Source organism: Oryx dammah, unplaced genomic scaffold (genome assembly GCF_014754425.2).
Source record: "Oryx dammah isolate SB20612 unplaced genomic scaffold, SCBI_Odam_1.1 HiC_scaffold_25, whole genome shotgun sequence".
NCBI lineage: Eukaryota > Metazoa > Chordata > Mammalia > Artiodactyla > Bovidae > Oryx > Oryx dammah.
This window is the reverse complement of record NW_024070209.1, coordinates 105,183,366-105,198,635: the sequence shown is the minus strand read 5'-3', so window position 1 is coordinate 105,198,635 and position 15,270 is coordinate 105,183,366. Positions and strand designations below refer to the sequence as shown.

Below are 15,270 nucleotides of genomic sequence, written 5' to 3'. Positions count from 1 at the left end.
AAGTCATAACCACCTCCAGGGTCTCCCAAAGCACACCAGGATCCTGGCCCTGCGGGACTTTTACAGGTGCTCTGGAACTCTGCAAAATGCCTCTTTGGGAAACCCTGCCTTTTTATTCGTTCCTGGGTTCCTTGCATCCTAGACGATAGTCCGTTGCAAACCTCGGGAGCAGGCTTGTGTGTTCACACATGGATGTGAGTCGAGAAGCTGAACCCCTCCGAACTTGGCTGCGGTGCCAACAGGGACAGATTTTGAGGGCAAGGGACTTGGGGAAGCCTCACCCTGACTGGACTTCCTCTTGCGCACGAGGTCTAAACTGCACTGCCTGGAGTGATTGGTGCTAACAAAATGGAACAGGGGTGGCCTCCTCGCCTTATCACAAGGCCACTTTAAGTTAACGCTGAGGCTCCAGGCATGTAAGCTGCCTCCGAAGTCACATCCTGAAGTAGAACCGGGAGGCCAAACGCCAGCCCCAGCCCTTGTTAATCGCCACTGCTGCTTAGCCCGAAGCGACCAACAGCCATCGTCTGGACCAAGACGCCCGGAAGTATAAGTGACCCAGAGAGGAAAGACGGGTCTCGGATGGCGACAGTGGGGCCAGAGGGGTTGTGTCCTGCATGGAAAGGCGGGTGGGCGGACCCGGGGAGAGGCGTGGTGACGCGGGGGGCGTGTCCTGTATGAATAGGTGGGTGGGCATGTCCAGTGGCAAGGGTGTGGTGATGAGGGGCGTGTCCAGCGGGAGGGGCTGGGCACCCCCCCCCCCCAAGGTCCAAGGGCGCCAACTCTTAACGACCCTGTTTCCTAGCCCACCAGGCGCTTCTGCCCATGGGAATCACCAGGCAAGAATACTGGAATGCGCTGCCACGCCCTCCTCTCGGAGATCCCAACCGAGGGATCAAACCCACGGTCTCGCGTCTCCTGCGCGGGCAGGCGGTTCTTCACCACTAGGGCCCCTGGGAAGCCCCGCACGCGCTGCTACCCCGCAGAGGAGGCCCTGACAGGCCACTGCGCCCAGCGCTACAAATGAAGCACTTTATTTACACCGCGTCTCTCTAGGCCGCAACCCCCTGGGAGAGGCCGACTGCCGGGGAGCTGAGGAGGCTGGCCGGGGCAGAGGCTGGTCCAGAGGTAGAGGCCGCGGGAAGAGTGGGCAGCAGCGGGTCCTGAGTGGGCCGGGCCAGGCCAGGAGTGAAGGCACGAGGTCCTGGGCGCCCAGTCCCAGGGCAGAGGGCCGCCCGTCCAGAGGAGCTGGCGTGGGGTTAGCTCCCCGGGGTCAAGCCAGGGTCCACACCACCACAGCTCTGCTCATAGGACGGCGGGGCCTCTGCAGGGAGACAGCCAGGTCTGCACAGGGCCCGGGGCACTCCCTCCCCGCCAGGCCCCAGGCCCCCACTCACCATAGGGGTAGCCCCACGAGCTGTACTCCGGGGGGAGGATCAGGGTGCTGGAGGTGGGCACCGGACCTCCAGAACCCTCTGCAAAGTAGGGCACAGTGGCACCTGTGGAGATGCACAAGGGAGGTGGCAGAGGGTGCGGAGCAGGGCTGCCATCCTGAGGACGGGGTTCTGGGGCACCATGGGGCACAGAGCCAAGGGCCGCATGCGGCGGCTGCTGCTGGGAGTGGCTCTTGGTGGAGAGAGAGACAGGATCCGAGAAGAGGTGAGGGCCGCTGGCCACAGCCTCCGCCTCCTCCTGGGGCGGCGCTGAGGGTACCACCAGGCCGGGGCCTGGCCGGGGGCTCAGCGGGACGTGGTTCACAGCGATGTTGCCGATGAAGACCGGGAGCGTCACGACAGCTTCTGGCTGTTTCAGGGAGACCTAGGGAGGTTGTGCATGTGAGGAGCCAGGCCGCGGCCCGTCCTCCCTCCCCACCCCTGACCCCTACCACCTGCAGATAGTAGTCCACGTGGATAAGGCTGCAGCCCGGCAGGGCGGACTGGGGCAGGGCGGGCACCAGAACCTGCTCCTGCCACTGAGCCCGCCGCCAGGCCTTGACGCCGGCCCCCTCCACCTCGGCGATGGTTCGCACGTCGTAAATCCAGCGTTTGGCCTTGTAGGACACTTTCTGGGGAAGGGCCAGCGTGTGAGCCTGGGCAGGCCAGCCACCCGCCCCTCCTCTGCCCCATGGGGACGGGGCCCAGCAGCCAAGGGGACACTGACCTGCAGCAGACTGGCCACCACCGGGCTGGTGTCCTTGCCTGACTGGTTCTCAATGTCTGCCTGCAGCCGCAGCACCTGCCCTACCACGTAGCCTCGGAGGTCGGTGCTGGCCGTGAGGACCACGCTGCCCGTCTTCACCAGCTTGTAGGAGAATTTCTTGGTGGTGGAGGCCACATTGGGTTGCTTGGGAGGAGAGCAGGGAAGGGGTTTGGGGGGTGTGAGCAGACAGGATCCCCGGGGTCAGCTCAGAACTGAGGCTGCTGCTTCCACAGGCCGCCTCACCTGTGCTGGGGACAGGGCATCGGACAAGGCAGCCACCCGGGAGGCCACTGCCCCAGGCTCACCTCGATGTCTGGGATGCTGTTCAGGTTCAGGGGGCTCAGGATGTAGAACACGCGGCTGCACTGGTGATCCTTGGAAAAGCGTGGTGTGTCGATGGTGGCCCGCACCTGGTGCACAATCTTCCCAAAAGGGCCCTCAAAGGACGTGGGAGCCGTGGCTGGAGAGAGAGCAGGGACTAAGGTCCCACTGTCCCCCACCTCCCACCCGCCCTCACCAACTGCCACCGCCGGGCCGGGCCGGGCTCTCACCAGGAAGCAGGAACTGGAAGGGAAAGCTGTGCTCTCCAGCAGGCAGGCTCCCTGAGGACACGAGAGGTGGAGAGAGGGGACAAGGCGCCCTCACGGGGCCCAGGGCAGAAGCCGGCCCTGCAGCCGACAAGCTCCCACTGCACCCATCCAGACCTGGGGGGAGCTGGCCCCTCCAGCCCCAAGCCCCCAGCAGGCAGAGCCCTGTTCTGCCACAGAGAGAAACCCTGGGAGAGGGCGGGCCAGCCACGGGGAGGCCAGAGGCAGGTGGGAAAGCAGGGGGACAGACAGACCCACCTCAGTGGGAGGAGGTGAGGGGTGGGTTCCAGACTCACCCTTGTCGGCCAGAGACAGGGCGCTGTTGAAGTAGCTCTCCTCCACCACCCAGGCCGAGTCGTTGGCCTTGCTGGAGACCCTGCAGGACCCCGTGCAGGTCACGCGGATGGCTGCGAGGCGGGGACCGTGTGAGTTCCCGGGCGGGTGCTGGCCTTGACCCCTCAGGCAGGACTGACGAGACCCAGATCACCCAGCTAGGCTCTGGGAAGGCCAGCGCACAGCCGGCTGCCCTCCAGGGGACACTGCCTGCCTCTTCCGCATCCCGAGGTGCTCCCACCGAGCCAGGGTGCTGAGGCACAGGGCTCCACCCGTCCTGCAGTCCAGAACAGGAAGTCCCCGACGGCCACCCAGTTGACCCCTGGGCAAACCCCAGCCCCTTGACCCTGCACCAGACCCTAGAAAACCCCTTCCCTACAGGGGAAGCTTAGGAAACCTTTGGTGAACAGAGGCGGGTGGGGCAGCTGACCTGCAACCCCACCTTCCTGCTGCCTCACAGGCATGTCAGTGAGGCTGGGAGGCACCCCTCCAGGCACCAGGAAGCTACCTATTAGCCCTCACGCAGCAGGAATGTGGTCAGACTCGCCTGAGAAAATAGGAGACCAGCAGTCTGGCACGCCAGAGGGTGGGGACACCTTGGCTCCCGGGCCAGAACTGCCCAGGAGTGCTGATTTCTGCACTGAGGTGGCTGGGCCTTCCCCCTGCTCCCAGGGGAAGCCCACAGACGGGAACCAGGCAGCAGGTCACTGCCCCTGTCCAGGCGGTGCTCAGGGACTCAACTGCCCAGTCCAGAGCCCACCACTGCAGTCGGAAGGCTGTGGCTGGACCGGCCGCAGCCAAGGCTGGTCACCGGAGGCCCGCAGGCCAGGGGTGGGGACCCAATGACAGGGAGCCCCATGTCTCCCTCCTTTCCTTCCTCTCCCTGCAAGCTGAGGCAAGACCAGAGATTTAGCCTGTCTGCCGGCCGCCCTTCCTCCCCTGAACCGAGGGTTTAGTGAAGGAAGGCGACTCGGAATCTGATACCTTCCTGACGTGGCCACCAGGCAGAAGCTGGCGTCTCAAGTGCCCGGGCTGGGGGAGGTGGTGGCACCGGCTCTGTCCCCGGCTCCCCAGGTGGGCCCCACCTTGCTGACAGGGAACAGACCTCCTGCGGGTCACCCACAGTGCGCTGGGCTGCCCTCCACGAACCCCTGGCTCCCCTCTGCCCCGTCGGCACTTCCAGTGACCGGCCTCAGCCTCCATGCCAGCGCAGCATCACTGCCAGGACCTCGGCCCTAATTTCTCATCTCTGCTCCACCGGCCATCCCCTCCGAGGGCCAGACCTGGAACTGTTCCCACTGGAAGTCCGAAGGCACACCAGCCGCGCGCCTACAGACCAGCACAGCCCAGGAGGTGCAGCAAGGAACAGACAGAAAAGCGGAAGCTGGCCTGGAAGACACCCTAGTGGAGTCCAGACACTACACTGCTTGAAACTCCCCGTGGAGAAGGCGTCCCCCCCACCGCCCCCGCACCGGCAAATCAGGCTGCCCTGGAACGCTGGGAACAACAGAATATGCTGGAAGAAGTGCGGTGGTCCCTAGGCTGGCCCGGCGCCGGCCAGGCTCCGTCAAGTGACCCCAGTGGACGGACACGGAGTTGAAGAACCACCCAAAGACTTCTGCCCAAAATCTTGACTCACAACAGCATGAGTTAAAATGGTTGCTTTAAACCCCTCAGGTTAGGGGTGATTTGTTACTTAGGGGTGACTGTCGCATAGCAGCAGATAAAGGAATAGCTGTCTAACCTCACTAGAACTCAAGGAAATTCAAATGACTTACCATTTTAACCCATCAGGTTGGCAAATGTTTGACAGGTTACAGACAGGTCTAATAGAAAGACCCTTGCTTATGGCAGTCAGACTGTCGGCTGACACGGGGGCCTGGAGACAAAGCCAACAGATCTGTGCAAATTTTACACACAGGTTCCAGGGGTCCCGCAGTTCCCCTTAGACTCCCACCCTGTTTACTCAGGAGCCTCCAGCAACACTCCTCATAACGGCAAACCAGCTGGGCACAGCCTCCAGGTCCAACAGCAGGGTGGGTAAACCAGGCACGCGCTCAGCCAGAACCCAGCTCCAGCATTAAGGTGAACAAGCCACGGTGGCACCTGGCCCCAGAAAAACAGACCGACCCTTGGTTATCCCAGGGGGGCATGAGCTGTTTAACCTTCCCCATGATCGTGCCACAGCCTCCTCTGCAAACAGGTTGAGCCCTCTTCGGGGACCCTGCCTGTGGGAGCCATCACCAGCCCGGAGTCAGACGGCCCATCCCTATGCGTGCTCTCCTCCGCAGGGGAGCGCTGGAGACGCAGGGAGAACCTCAGGTCTCCTCGGTCCTCCAGGGAGGACCGTCCCATGGATCCTGTGCCAGAGTAACCTCTGGAACGTCTTGAGCCAGCACGCTCACCTGCCAGCAGCCCCCCTCCCAGGCACCACCTGCAGTCTGACCATGACGATCTCTGTGTCCCCACCTCCGCCAGCTCCCGCAGACCTGGGGTGGCCCAGCCTCCGCCGCGTCCTCTCACTGCAGCTCTGGCTGGAGAGCTGCTTCCCTCTGTCCTGTTTCCAAATCTGTAACACCAGAGGGATGACGAGGCCCACCTCCCAGTGTTCCTGGGACTCAAGGACTCGTGGGTTGGTCCTTGGGAGGTGGGAAAGGCCTCTGGCCCAGGATGAGAGCCCAGTGAGTCGCCAGAGCCAGGCGCTGGCTGCTGCTGTCGTCCAGGCATCGCCCTCCCTGTTGAGAGCAGAACACAGGCCAGCCCCGCCTGACCCCCGCCTGACCCCCTGCCTGGGCTGGACCCAGGCTCCAGGAAAGCACCTCCTTCCCCAGCTGTCTTCCACATGAACTCCCAGGGCTGACTGCAGATTATCACAGAGTCCCCTTAGTCAAGTGCTCAGAGGCCTGCTGCCTCCCAGCCTCCTGCTGGGGGCCCCCCTGTTGCATCACTGGCTGGTTGCAGGAGCTCAGTTCAATTCAGTTCAGTCGCTCAGTCACGTCCGACTCTCTGCAACCCCAGGGACTGCAGCATGGCAGGCCTCCCTGTCCATCACCAACTCCCGGAGTTCACTCAAACTCATGTCCATCGAGTCGGTGATGCCATCTAGCCATCTCATCCTCTGTGGTCCCCTTCTCCTGCCTTCAATCTTTCCCAGCATCAGGGTCTTTTCCAATGAGTCAGCTCTTCGCATCAGGTGGCCAAAGTATTGGAGCTTCAGCTTCAACATCAGTCCTTCCAATGAATATTCAGGACTGATTTCCTTCAGGATGATTCCGTTTAGGATGGAAACCCTAAGGATCCTGCTCCTATGGATGCAGGAGTTCAACAAGTATCTTTCGAGTGAAAGTTAAAAACAACCATGGGGGGCTTCCCTGGTGGCTCATCTGATGAAGAACTCACCTGCAAACGCGGGAGACAAGGATTCGATGCCTGATTCAGGGAGATCCCACACGCCTCGGAGCAACAAGCCTGAGCACTGCGACTACCGAGCCTGTGCTCTAGAGGCCGGGAGCTGCAGTTCCCAGAGCCTGTGCCCCCTGGAGCCTGTGCCCCTCAACAAGAGAAGCCGCTGCAGTGAGAAGCCTGAGCACCGCAACCAGAGAGCAGCCGCTGCTCGCCACAAGTAGACCAAAGCCCGTGCAGCAGTGAAGACCCAGCACAGCCCCAGACCAATACAAAAATTAGAATTAAAAACACAGTCTTTCCTCTCTCACCCCTCAGCCTACCCCTGGGGGCAGCCTAAATAAAACCCTCTCTGGCCCGAGGCCCCCCGCTCCTCTGGGAGTACCCTTACAGTCAGGACCATCAGCAGGGTCTCCAGCCTGCTGCGACCCAGCTGTCCATTTACCCACATCCCACCCACCATGTGGAGGCTGGAAGGCTCTGCCCAGCCCAGGTTAGACAGGCACAGCTCGGGCCACTCCTCCATTATAGTCACCCTGGACCCCAGCTACGGGGGACGACAGGTCAGCAGGCCAGGTGGAGAGCTCCGCGTGGGATCTCATAGGGTCTGTCCGTCCTCAGGCCACAGGCCTGCCCCTCCTTTCTGTGCCCCGCCGGCCGCACTCACCTCTCACCACCAGCTTGTGCCCCAGAGAAAAGATGCGCCAGCTGCCGGAGCCCCTGCCAACCACACCTACCCAACCAACTCAACCCCAAACTCCAAGTGTGGAGACATTAAAAAGGGGGGGGGGGGCCCACCTGTCCAGGATGAGGCAGTAGCTGCCCAGAAAGGAAGACAGTGGCTCTCTGTCCTCAGGGGCCACCCCACGTGCTGGACGGTCAACCCCACGGGCGAGCCTGGAGGTCCAGAAGGAAGCCCCTGCAGCTATGGTTCTGGCCAATCAGCCCGAGGTAGAGAAGCGCCCCAGGACGGACACACCGCACAGCCTCACCCTTAGCGCGGGGCTCAGGAAAGAGACCCAGCCCCCGGCTGCGTCCTCGTCCACCGCCCGAGTGTGAGGTCCTCCAAAGGGCCCCGTCCACACCTCAGGCAGCAGACCAGGCCGGCGCCGTCAGGGAGCCCTAGCAAGGGCCGCCGCAGCAACCGGATCCCGGGTCTCAAAGTCCCAGCTGTCTGCGCCAGCAGAGAGACCGGATCGGAGGGCTCAGGTTCGGGTCCCAGATGCTCCCTGGGCCGGGGCCCTGCGGCGCGCGGGGATCGCAAGACCCTCTCAGCCCTCAGGGCCTGGCTGGGTGTCAGCAGGGCCCCGCGGCCCGGCCGGGGACCCGCACACTCGGGGGGCTGCCTGAGTGTCTGGGGGAGAAAGCGAGCGCGAGCCGGGCTCGAGGGGAGGGCCCAGCAGGTGCGGGGCGCAGTGGATCGGAGACCCGACAGGGGAAGTCAGGTCGGAGGCGTCGCGGGTCCAGGTCAGAGCGGCCTTCGGCAGGCCAGAAGGGCTCGAGGCCCCGGCCCCGAGTCTGGCCGCCCCTTGGCGGAAGGACAGGAAGGGCAGATGCGGAAGGACTGGGCCACCCTGGATTCCCTGCCCCGCCCCGCCCGGCGCCGGCCTCCCACCCCGCGGCCCTCCGCCCGCCCGGCGGCCCCGCAGCCCTCCCCCCGGTCGGACGGGAGCCCCCGGCCTCAGAGGTCCCGGGCCCCGCGCCCGCTCGGCCGCTCCGGGGCGCCGCCCGCTCGCCGCAGGTGCGGCCCTCCCCGGACCCCGCGCCCACCTCGGAAGGGCAGCGGCGCCGCCAGGCGCACGCGCACGGCCCCCACCAGCGGCTCCCCCGGGCTGTAGACGACGCGGCCGTGGTTCAGGCGGACCTCGAAGAGCTGCACCCGCCCCATACCGCGGCCCTGCCGGGCGGCCGCACTCAGCCTCCTTCGCCCCCGCCCCGCCGGCGCCGCGGCCGCCGCGCTCCCAGCCCCGCCCTCCCGCCAGCCACGCCCCCCGCCAGCCACGCCCCTGACATGCCCCGTTCGTCCAGGCCACGCCCCACCATCGCCACGCCACGCCACGCCCCCTCCAACGTTCGCACCCCACTCACCGCGCCCCCGCCCCGCCACGCCCACGCCCCGCCCCACCACGCCCCGCCCCTCGTCGCCCCGTCCCCTCCCCTCCAACGTTCGCGCCCCGCCCCTTAGCCTGCCAGGCCACGCCCCGGCCGTTCCCCCTTCTTGTCCCCGGCCCTCCCTCCCCCCGGGCTCCCCAGCGCCCCCGCCCGCTCCAGCCCTGCCCCCAGCCGCGCCTGGGTCGGCCCGCCCGGCCTCTCCCCGCCCACCCCGCCCCGGCTCGCCTAGCGCAGCTCCAGCGCAGCTCGCGGGAGCCCGGCGCACCTGCGCCCCCTGCCGCCCCACCTGTCGAGGGGCGGCCCGGGCCGACCCCCATCCCAGGCTCCGCCCAGGGGTCGCCCCTGCCCCGCCGGAGGTCTCCAGGCTGGGCCCGAGTCCTGGGCGGTGGGCGCTTGGTCGGCCGCGAGGAGCGGGGCGTGGTGAGGGGGTGAGGACAGAGAAGGCGGTGCTGGGCGCCTCCTGGCTGCGTAAATTCCGCGTTGCTGTAAGGAGGGCGTCAGGATGATGCCAGGTGTTTGTCCAGAACAGCTAGGCGAGCGGGTGGCATTTTTTGATGGAGACACCTGCCTCGGTACAAGCTATTTTGGAAGAAAATCATGACCGGCAGAGGCAGAGGCGCCCGTCAGGCGCCTGAGTGAACTGGCACTTCTAGGCAGGAGTCTGGGGGGCACGACGGACGGAAGGTTTGTCAGAGACACGTTTGTACCTGGTGACTCTACTCAGGACGCTGAAGGCATCGGAATCGGGGTTAAGAACCGCAGAAACCTAATCTAGGCCTCCAGCAACAAACAGGAGCCTTAGTCTTATAGGCTGAGGGGTCCCCGGAGGCCAGGGCGATCCTGAGACCAGGGCTCTCCAGGGCTCTCTCAGGCTCCAGGCCCACCTGGCCCACCTGGGACTCTGAGGAGGCAAGAGGGAGCCTCTGATTGGCTGGTCTGACACTTTGCTGTCAGGGGCGTGCAAATGGGGGAATCCCTGAACAAGGAGTTTGGGGTGGTGAGGAATTGTGGGAAGCCCTAACATGCTAAATATCCATGGCAGAAATCAAAAAGGAAGTGTTTGAGGAAACAGGGAGAGAGAGTGTGCTGGCTGCTGCAGAGATGGAGGCAGAAACAGGGGGCCTTTATCCCAGGTCACCTTCATTTCCCGCAGTTGGCCCCCAGTAGGGCTCTGCACACTCCTTACTCTGACCCTCCCCCACCCGTCCCCCTCCAGAAGCTCTGCTGCTGTGTCCTCCTGTCCACCATCACCACCCTGACATCCCATTTCTCTAAACATTCCTTTCTTCTCGTTCTCAGAACCCAGGCTTCTCCTGGCAGCTCTAAAGTATAAATGCTTATTTTCAAACAATGCCTCTACCTCTGGGCCTGCAAGTGGGGTGAACTCCTGGCTCTTTATGACTGCCTCCAGACCATTTGCCCTTTCACCCTCCTAACTTCCAGCTTTAACTCGCATCTTCTCAGAGTAATATTTCATCCCCCACCCCTAGCACTGTTACTGTTACTTTCAGCATCGAGGCCCACCTCCCCTTATTCTTTGGTGATTTCAGCGCCTGACTCACTCCGTCACTCTCTCTCCAGTACCACTGGTGCTGGAATTCTGACTTCAGAATCCGCATAAGGCTTCCCTCCAATTTTCATTTCCTGGCCTATATCCGAACATGAACCTAGGATATGTTGTAATCAGCTATGGTAAGGTGACAGACACAGAGCCGACTGCCTTGAAAGAAGAATTCAAAGCTTACACTTCCCAAGAGGGGCAAGCCGCTCAATGCAGGGCCACCTGGGGAAGCACCAGCAGCTGTGAGCAGGAGGAAGGACGAGAGCTCGGCCAGAGCCTTGCCTGTGTTTTCAGTGGGCAGGAGGGAGGTGGGCAAGTTTCCGCAAGCTGAGGATTGGGTAGTGAATAATTTCAGGGATCCACTGTTGTCCAGTACCTGGCCCTGGGTGAGTGGCCTGGTGTGCAATGAAAGGAGGTGGTTGGGGTGTGGGCTCTGGACCGGTTGGTGTGCATGTGAAAGCTGTGTTGGCAGGTGAGTTGTTTGCTGTCTCTAGGAATTAGCCAGCCTGGGAGGGGCAGTCTCTCCCCAGCCAGCAAAGCCCTCAAGATGTCAAAGCATCAAAGATACGGAAAATAAAAAGCATGATCGATGCAGAGCTCATCCCCCTGAGCCTGTCCTCCGAGAAGCCTCCCCAGCAGGCTCTCCTGCAGCTTAACTTTTGTCTGAACAGCGTCTCCCAGCAACTCCTCTCACCCCTTCCCACTCTCACTGGTGCTCCCGACAGCAGGTGGATTCCATCACCTCTTATTGAATGGGTCCGGCCCCTTGACTTGCTTGAACTGCCAGAAAGAGAGATGCCACGCTACTTCCAGGCTTTAAGGAGGGCTCGCAGCTTCTGTTTTCATTCCCCGAGGGTCCTGAGCTCCACGTGACAGCATCTGGCTACGGCTCTGGAGTGAGCCCCTGGGGGTGGGGGAAGCCAGGACGTGAGAGCCAGACTTCCCACCTCACTCACACACGCTGACTGAGGCTGCAGCAGGGACCCCGACTGTCCCAGCCGTCTAGCGAGCCACCCCACTTTACTGCTTACTCTGAAAACGAATGGTGACCTCCTTCAGAAGGTCCCAGGCATGCACGGCTGCACTCAGGGCCCCGACCCTGCAGCAGGCCAGCGCACACCCACAGCTCCGCTGGGGCCTGCTGGACACACACAGGTAAGTCTGGGTCCGTCTCCTGTGGGGTCACGGCCTCTTCCTCCCGGGTCCTGGTGTGCACAAGGGCTTGTTTGTGCCCTCCAAGAGACTGTTTCCCGAGTCCTGTGTAAGTTCTGTAATCAAATCCCACTGGCCTCTAAAGTCACATTCCTTGGGTGTTCTGAGTCCTCTGCCAGATTCCCAGGTTGGGAAATCTGTTGTGGGTCCTAGAACTTTCTTAACAGTACGAGAATTTCTTTGGCATAATTGTTCTGCAGTTTGTGGGTCGTCTGCTCGGTGGCTCTGTGGTGGGTTAATGGTGACCCCCTGCAAGAGGCTTATGCCACAGGCTTTCTGGCCCAGGGCTCCTGCACCCGGAGCCCCTGCCCCTGTGGCAGGCCACTGATGACCTGTACTTCTGCAGGAGACACTCAAACACAGTTCTGGCTCAGTCTCTGGGGTCTCTGGGTCCTGGTGCGCATAAGGTTTTGTTTGAGTCCTCCGAGCATCTCTGGCGGATGTGGGGTTTGATTCTAAATGAGATTTCATCCTCCTATCATCTTGCTGGGGCTTCTCCTTTGCCCGTGGATGTGGGGTATCTTTTTTTGCTGGGATCCAACATTCTCCTGTTGATGGTTGTTCAGCACTTCAGCTCAGTCGCTCAGTCGTGTCTGACTCTGTGCGACCCCATGGATTGCAGCAGGCCAGGCCTCCCTGTCCATCACCAACACCCAGAGTTTACCCAAACTCATGTCTGTTGAGTCTGTGATGCCATCCAACCATTTCATCCTCTGTCGTCCCCTTCTCCTCTTGCCCTCAATCTTTCCCAGCATCAGGGGCTTTTCCAATGAGTCAGTTCTTTGCATCTGGTGGCCAAAGTATTGGAGTTTCAGCTTCAGCCTCAGTCCTTCCAATGAATATTCAGGACTGGTTTTCCTTAGGATGGACTGGTTGGATCTCCTTGCAGCCCAAGGGACTCTCAAGAGTCTTCTCCAACACCACAGTTCAAAAGCATCAATTCTTCGGCGCTCAGCTTTCTTTATAGTCCAATTCTCACATCCATACATGACCACTGGGAAAACCATATCTTTGATTAGATGGACCTTTGTCAGCAAAATAATGTGTCTGCTTTTTAATATGATGTCTAGCTTGGTCATAACTTTTTTTCCAAGGAGCAAGTGTCATTTAATTTCATGGCTGCAGTCTCCATCTAAGGTGATTTTGGAGCCCCCCAAAATAAAGCCTATCACTGTTTCCGTTGTTTCCCCGTCTATTTGCCGTGAAGTGATGGGACCAGATGCCATTCTTAGTTTTCTGAATGTTGAGTTTTAAGCCAAAATTTTCACTCTCCTCTTTCACTTTCATCAAAAGGCTCTTTAGTTCTCCTTCACTTTCTGCCGTAAGGGAATCAATAACTGAGGTTATTGATATTTCTCCCGAAAATCTTGATTCCAGCTTGTGATTCATCCAGCCAAGCCTTTCTCATGATGTACTCTGCATAGAAGTTAAATAGGCAGGGTGACAATATACACCCTTGACATACTCCTTTCCCTATTTGGAACCTGTCTGTTGTTCCATGTCCAGTTCTAACTGTTGCTTCCACAGTTAGAACTGGCTGTTCAGCACTGAGTTGTAATTGTGGAATTCTCGCAGGAGAAGATACGTAACTCCTTCTACGCTGCCATCTTAAGGGTTCACCTTAACTCCACCATAGTTTGGTCTCAGGTCAAACAACAGGGACGGAACATAGCCCCGCCCATCAACAGAAAATTGGATTAGAGATGTACTGAGCAGGCCCTGCCCATCAGAACAACACCTGGTTTCCCCTGAGTCAGTCTCTCCTAACAGGAACCTCCCTTATCTTAACCCTAAGCCTCTTATGGGGTTCTCAAGGCAAGAATTAAAGTGGTTTGCCATTCCCTTCTCCAGTGGACCACATTCTGTCAGACCTCTCCACCATGACCCGCCCGTCTTGGGTTGCCCCGCAGGCATGGCTTGGTTACACTGAGTGAGACAAGGCTGTGGTCCTAGTGTGATTAGACTGTTCAGGCCTATGCCCCAACCAGTAATGCTGAAGAAGCTGAAGGTGAACGGTTCTATGAAGACCTACAAGACCGTGTAGAACTAACACCCAAAAAAGATGTCCTTTTCATTATAGGGGACTGGAATGCAAAAGTAAGAAGTCAGGAAACACCTGGAGTAACAGGCAAATTTGGCCTTGGAATATGGAATGAAGCAGGGCAAAGACTAATAGAGTTTTGCCAAGAAAATGCACTGGTCATAGCAAACACCCTCTTCCAACAACACAAGAGAAGACTCTACACATGGACATCACCAGATGGTCCTCACCGAAATCAGATTGATTATATTTTTTGCAGCCAAAGATGGAGAAGCTCTATACAGTCAACAAAAACAAGACCAGGAACTGACTGTGGCTCAGATCATGAACTCCTTATTGCCAAATTCAGACTTAAATTGAAGAAAGTAGAGAAAACCACTAGACCATTTGGGTATGACCTAAATCAAATCCCTTATGATTATACAGTGGAAGTGAGAAATAGATTTCAGGGCCTAGATCTGATAGAGTGCCTGATGAACTATGGACTGAGGTTCGTGACATTGTACAGGAGACAGGGATCAAGACCATCCCCATGGAAAAGAAATGCGAAAAGGCAAAATGGTTGTCTCATGAAGCCTTAAAAATAGGTGTGAAAAGAAGAGAAGCAAAGGAGAAAAGGAAAGATATAAGCACCTGAATGCAGAGTTCCAAAGAATAGCAAGAAGAGATAAGAAAGCCTTCTTCAGCGATCAATGCAAAGAAATAGAGGAAAACAACAGAATGGGAAAGACTAGAGATCTCTTCAAGAAAATTAGAGATACCAAGGGAACATTTCATGCAAAGATGGGCTCGATAAAGGACAGAAATGGTCTGGACCTAACAGAAGCAGAAGATATTAAGAAGAGGAGGCAAGAATACACAGAAGAACTGTGCAAAAAAGATCTTCACAACCAAGATAATCACGATGGTGTGATCACTCATCTAGAGCCAGACATCCTGGAATGTGAAGTCAAGTGGGCCTTAGAAAGCATCACTACGAACAAAGCTAGTGGAGGTGATGGAATTCCAGTGGAGCTATTTCAAATCCTGAAAGATGATGCTGTGAAAGTGCTGCACTCAATATGCCAGCAAATTTGGAAAACTCAGCAGTGGCCACAGGACTGGAAAAGGTCAGTTTTCATTCCAATCCCAAAGAAAGGCAATGCCAAAGAATGCTCAAACTACCCCACAATTGCACTCATCTCACATGCTAGTAAAGTAATGCTCAAAATTCTCCAAGCCAGGCTTCAGCAATACGTGAACAGTGAACTTCCTGATGTTCAAGCTGGTTTTAGAAAAGGCAGAGGAACCAGAGATCAAATTGCCAACATCTGCTGGATCATTGAAAAAGCAAGAGCGTTCCAGAAAAACATCTGTTTCTGCTTTATTGACTATGCCAAAGCCTTTGACTGTGTGGATCTCAATAAACTGTGGAAAATTCTGAAAGAGATGGGAATACCAGACCACCTGACCTGCCTCTTGAGAAATCTGTATGCAGGTCAGGAAGCAACAGTTAGAACTGGACATGGAACAACAGACTGGTTCCAAATAGGAAAAGGAGTACGTCAAGGCTGTATATTGTCACCCTGCTTATTTAACTTCTATGCAGAGGACATCATGAGAAATGCTGGACTGGAAGAAACACAAGCTGGAATCAAGATTGCCGGGAGAAATATCAATAACCTCAGATATGCAGATGACACCACCCTTATGGCAGAAAGTGAAGAGGAACTAAAAAGCCTCTTGATGAAAGTGAAAGAGGAGAGTGAAAAAGTTGGCTTAAAGCTCAACATTCAGAAAACTAAGATCATGGCATCCAGTCCCATCACTTCATGGCAAATAGA

General features: G+C 58.6%; 1 protein-coding gene across 5 annotated transcripts; it reads right to left on the bottom strand.

The window, feature by feature from the left end:
* Positions 1-1,017: 1,017 nt before the first annotated feature.
* On the bottom strand, positions 1,018-8,478 carry ARRDC1 (arrestin domain containing 1). Of its 5 annotated transcripts, none has more exons than XR_005718515.1 (8): positions 7,514-8,071; positions 3,083-3,193; positions 2,751-2,801; positions 2,505-2,659; positions 2,161-2,343; positions 1,889-2,065; positions 1,398-1,818; positions 1,018-1,324 (listed from the first exon to the last, which is right to left on the bottom strand). XR_005718515.1 is itself a non-coding variant. In XM_040225674.1 (8 exons), exons 1-8 carry the CDS (start codon positions 8,407-8,409, stop codon positions 1,260-1,262), a joined length of 1,281 nt encoding a protein of 426 aa, XP_040081608.1. In that variant the 5' UTR covers positions 8,410-8,478; the 3' UTR covers positions 1,018-1,259. The 5 variants fall into 5 exon arrangements, 3 of the variants coding, with proteins under 3 accessions (XP_040081608.1, XP_040081605.1, XP_040081606.1); XR_005718514.1 differs by lacking the exon at positions 7,514-8,071 and adding an exon at positions 6,519-6,664; XM_040225674.1 differs by lacking the exon at positions 7,514-8,071 and adding an exon at positions 8,292-8,478.
* Positions 8,479-15,270: the final 6,792 nt, after the last annotated feature.

Excerpts from the sequence above, each read along its gene's own strand:
- ARRDC1 (XM_040225671.1), bottom strand. The coding sequence starts at position 8,409 with ATGGGGCGGGTGCAGCTCTTCGAGGTCCGCCTGAACCACGGCCGCGTC. Across the intron at positions 2,344-2,504 it reads ACAGCATCCCAGACATCGAG|CAACCCAATGTGGCCTCCAC; the intron begins GTGAGCCTGGGG and ends TCTCCTCCCAAG. Across the intron at positions 1,819-1,888 it reads ACGTGGACTACTATCTGCAG|GTCTCCCTGAAACAGCCAGA; the intron begins GTGGTAGGGGTC and ends CAACCTCCCTAG.